The sequence below is a fragment of the Vombatus ursinus genome, unplaced genomic scaffold, assembly GCF_900497805.2.
Source record: "Vombatus ursinus unplaced genomic scaffold, bare-nosed wombat genome assembly UNPS02015092.1, whole genome shotgun sequence".
Classification (NCBI taxonomy): Eukaryota; Metazoa; Chordata; class Mammalia; order Diprotodontia; family Vombatidae; genus Vombatus; species Vombatus ursinus.
In genome coordinates, this window is record NW_020954870.1 from 1,404 (window position 1) to 4,882 (window position 3,479).

The 3,479-nt window shown below is 56.9% G+C and overlaps 1 protein-coding gene across 1 annotated transcript in view; it reads left to right on the top strand.

Moving 5' to 3' along the window:
• The window catches only part of LOC114031171 (transducin-like enhancer protein 1), a 2,711-nt gene extending 1,381 nt beyond the window's left edge, over positions 1 to 1,330 (top strand). The window contains exons 4-5 of the mRNA XM_027846185.1: positions 708 to 784; positions 989 to 1,330. Coding sequence (XP_027701986.1) covers positions 708 to 784; positions 989 to 1,096 — 185 coding nt within the window. The 3' untranslated portion in view covers positions 1,097 to 1,330. The remainder of the gene's footprint in view (positions 1 to 707; positions 785 to 988) is intronic.
• The last annotated feature ends 2,149 nt before the right edge of the window (positions 1,331 to 3,479 follow it).

A 3,479-nucleotide genomic window follows, 5' to 3' on the forward strand; every position in this document is an offset into this window, starting at 1 on the left:
TCCTTAGGACACAGGATGTCAGAGCGGGGAGGGCCCTTGGAACACAGAATGTCAGAGCTGAAAGGGCCCTTAGCACACAGGATGTCAGAGAGGGGAGGGCCCTTAGGACCCAGGATGTCAGGGCTGGGAGGGCCCTTGGAACAAAGGATGTCAGAGCTGGGGGGAGGGGGACTTTGGTGCTTGAGTTCAGACCCTTTGTTTTAAACATGAAGAAACTGAACCTGACAGCTTTAACGACATGCCTGGGGTCACACAGGGTAAACCGCATAGATAGGCCTAGCTACCAGGTTTCTGGTCCCTTTCTCCTGGGCCAAAGACTTTCCCACTGCTAGCTAAGAGTGGATACAGCTTCCAGCCTGGAGTCAGGAAGATCTGAGTTCAAATCTGGCCTCAGACACTTTGTAGCTGTGTAACCCTGGGCAAGTCACTTCACCCTGTTTACCTCAGTTTCCTCATCTGTAAAATGACCTGGAGAAGGAAATGGCAAACCCCTCCAGTATCTCTGCCAAGAAAACCCCAATGGGGTCACAAGAGTCAGACCAGCTATAAGACAATGGGGATATTTAGAGCACCTCCCTCCCTGGGTTGTGAGGATTCAGTAAGATTTCGTGTGGAAGGAGTGAAGCTAAAAACTGACCGGTGGCAGTGTTATTCACCCTGCCGTCCTCCTGTGATGGTCATGGACAGGTCCATCTCTTCTCCCCCAGGGAGGTGGTTTGTGAGCACGGGGAAGGACAACCTGCTCAATGCCTGGAGGACACCATACGGAGCCAGCATCTTTCAGGTGAGAGGCCCGCACCTGGGCTGACTGAGGCAGTGTTCCAAGGGGCCCCAGAGCAGAGGACGAGGAGGTCAGGGCCAGGAGGGACGTTCCTCTGCCTCCCTTCCATCCTTCCTGCCTGTTGGGCACTCCCCCCTTCCTCAGGCCCAGTGCAGCTTCCCGGTAACACCTTGTCCTTTCTCTCCCACCACCTCTCCCTGGCCCCAGTCAAAAGAATCCTCCTCAGTTCTGAGCTGTGACATCTCCACGGATGACCAGTTCATCGTCACTGGCTCGGGGGACAAGAAGGCCACGGTCTATGAAGTCATCTACTGATGAGGTGGCCTCCACACTGGCTCCCCCCACCCCCAAGCCCGTCAGTCAGCGACATCCCAAAGAATCCCTGGGGCTCGGGAGGAAGCCCCTGCCCCCACCCCAGAATGGGAACTCTGGACATTTTGTGTGGTCTTTGGTGTTTATTTTTCTACTTCATGGGTTCTGTTTTTTTGGCGGGAGGGTTTGTAGGCCCCCGTCTTTAGGTTGTATTTAATAAAATGCCAGAGGCACGTGTGGGGTTTGTTGTTTCTTCAGGGGCCTTTTCAGAGGTCACCCACCTCCCCTGGGCTTACCCCATCCCTGGCCACCCCAGGAATCCTCTCCAGCCTCCCTGAAGAAGGGAAGTCATCCGGCTGGCTTCCTCTGGCCTCCCTCAGTCTTCCTTGGACGCGGTTTCCTCTCTGAGGCGAGCATTCTCCATGCTGGTTCTTTACTGGCAGCTCACTACCTGGGTGACCTCTGTCTCTGAACCTCCTCCCACCCAGAGTTTCCTCATTGTGGAATGACAGGGTAGGCCTGAGGTCCCTCCCAGCACAGCTCTCTGAGCCTTGCCCCCCGCCCTCCTCGCCTTCCCCTTTGCCCCTGCTCTCCAGTCCAGCCGGTCAGTACTACTGGCCAGGCCCCTGAGGCTGCCTGTCAGCTCAAAGCTTTGAATCTAAGAGGAAGGCGGTGACTCTGAGCAGGGGATCTTGGCTGTACAAAGGTCCTGGGGGGCCTCTTAGAGTCCAGGTCAGGTGGAAGAGCAGGGCCCACCCCAAAGCTCCTCAGTGTCCCTGGAGCCCAAGGTGCCCTCTGCTGCCTCCCCCAGTCCTCTCCCCCCATTCCCCCACACTTCAGTCTGCTTTTGGCCTCCTGCCTTGTCCCCGGCCTGGCCTCCGGGAGCCCCAGGTAGGTAGAGAAGGCTGCCTTCCTGCAGCCCAGCAGGTACAAACACATGTGACAGAGACGGTTATTTACTCTGAAGGTCAGAGGCTCAGGCCCTGCAGCTCCTGGTGGGGTGGGGGATTGGGGGGCTGGAGTGTGGAGAGTCAGGAAGGTGGAGGAGATGCCCAACTGTTGGCCAGATGTGTGGGAGATCCCAGCGTGGGCTTCCAGGAGAGGGGAGGCTCCTTCCCCAAGGCAAGAGGGGATGAGGGGACAGCTTCAGTATACTACCTCGTACACTGTGGCCTTATCACCCGAGCTGGTCACAATATTCTTGTTGACGGAAATGTCACAGCTGAGGACAAGGGATGACTCTTTGGACTGACCAGGGTAAGGGGAGGAAAGGGGAAGGGAGGCGGGCGAGTTGAACTCCCAGGTGCTCTTCCCCATTCCCCTGGGCTGAGCGAAGGGAGGACAACCTCATTAGGGGCTTCCTTAACACCTAGAAGAGGGAACTTGGGCAGTTAGGGGTCTGATAGACCTGAATTAGAATCCTGCCTCAAACACCAGCTGTGTGACTCTGGGCAGGTCATTGAACCTCTCTGTGCCTTAGTTTCCTCATCTGTATAATGATGGAGTTGGACCAGAGGGCCTCAAAGGTCCCTTCCAGCTCTGTTTTTAGGACCCCACGATCTCTCTGGGCCACCTTTTTCTCCTCTGGACTCTGATGGCCCCTTGAGGTATGTGGCTGACTCTGTGGTCCTGTGCCGTGGAGGTCCATGGCTTGCCACTATGTGGGTGGGGGACAGAGCTGTAGCCTGAACTGGCTGACACCAGGCTGTCTGGGCCACGTCCATTCCCTGTCTCGCTCCCTCACCTGGAAGATGCTGGCCCCGTAGGGCGTCCTCCAGGCCTTGAGAACGCTGTCCTTCCTTGCGCTCACAAACCACGTTCCTGGAGGGCCAGAGCAGGGAGAAGGCAGAGTGAAGGACAGGCTGGGGAGAGGGCTATCTACCTAGTCCAGCCCCTTTATCTTACAAATGAGGAAACTGAGGCTCCAGGGAGTAAAATGACTTGCTTGAGGGAGAAAGACAGGTAGTAAACCCCAGATGCCGTCACAATTTTTATAAAAATCCAGAGCTAGGAGGGAAGTTGAGGCCCAGGGCAGGAAAGCAATTGGCCCAAAGCCCCACAGCAAACCAGGGCCACTGGGAAGAGGGTGCAGCACGCAGGGGCCACCAGATCTGCTGCCCCAGAGCCTCGGTGGCCTGCTGACCTACCGCAGGAGGAGAATCTGAGCGAGAGGACGCAGCTCTCATGCAGCTGGAGCTGATATTTCTCCGGCCTGCCGACATGCAGAATGTCCACGCTGCTTTTCCCCAGACCCCCGCCAGCCAGTCTTGGTTGGCACAGCGGCTGAGGGAGATCTGTTGGAGAAAAGAGTTGAGGGAAGGGTCAGGACCCTGCCTCAGTAAAGCCAAGGTGCAGTGTGGTGTCCCAATAGACTTCCCCCTCCCCC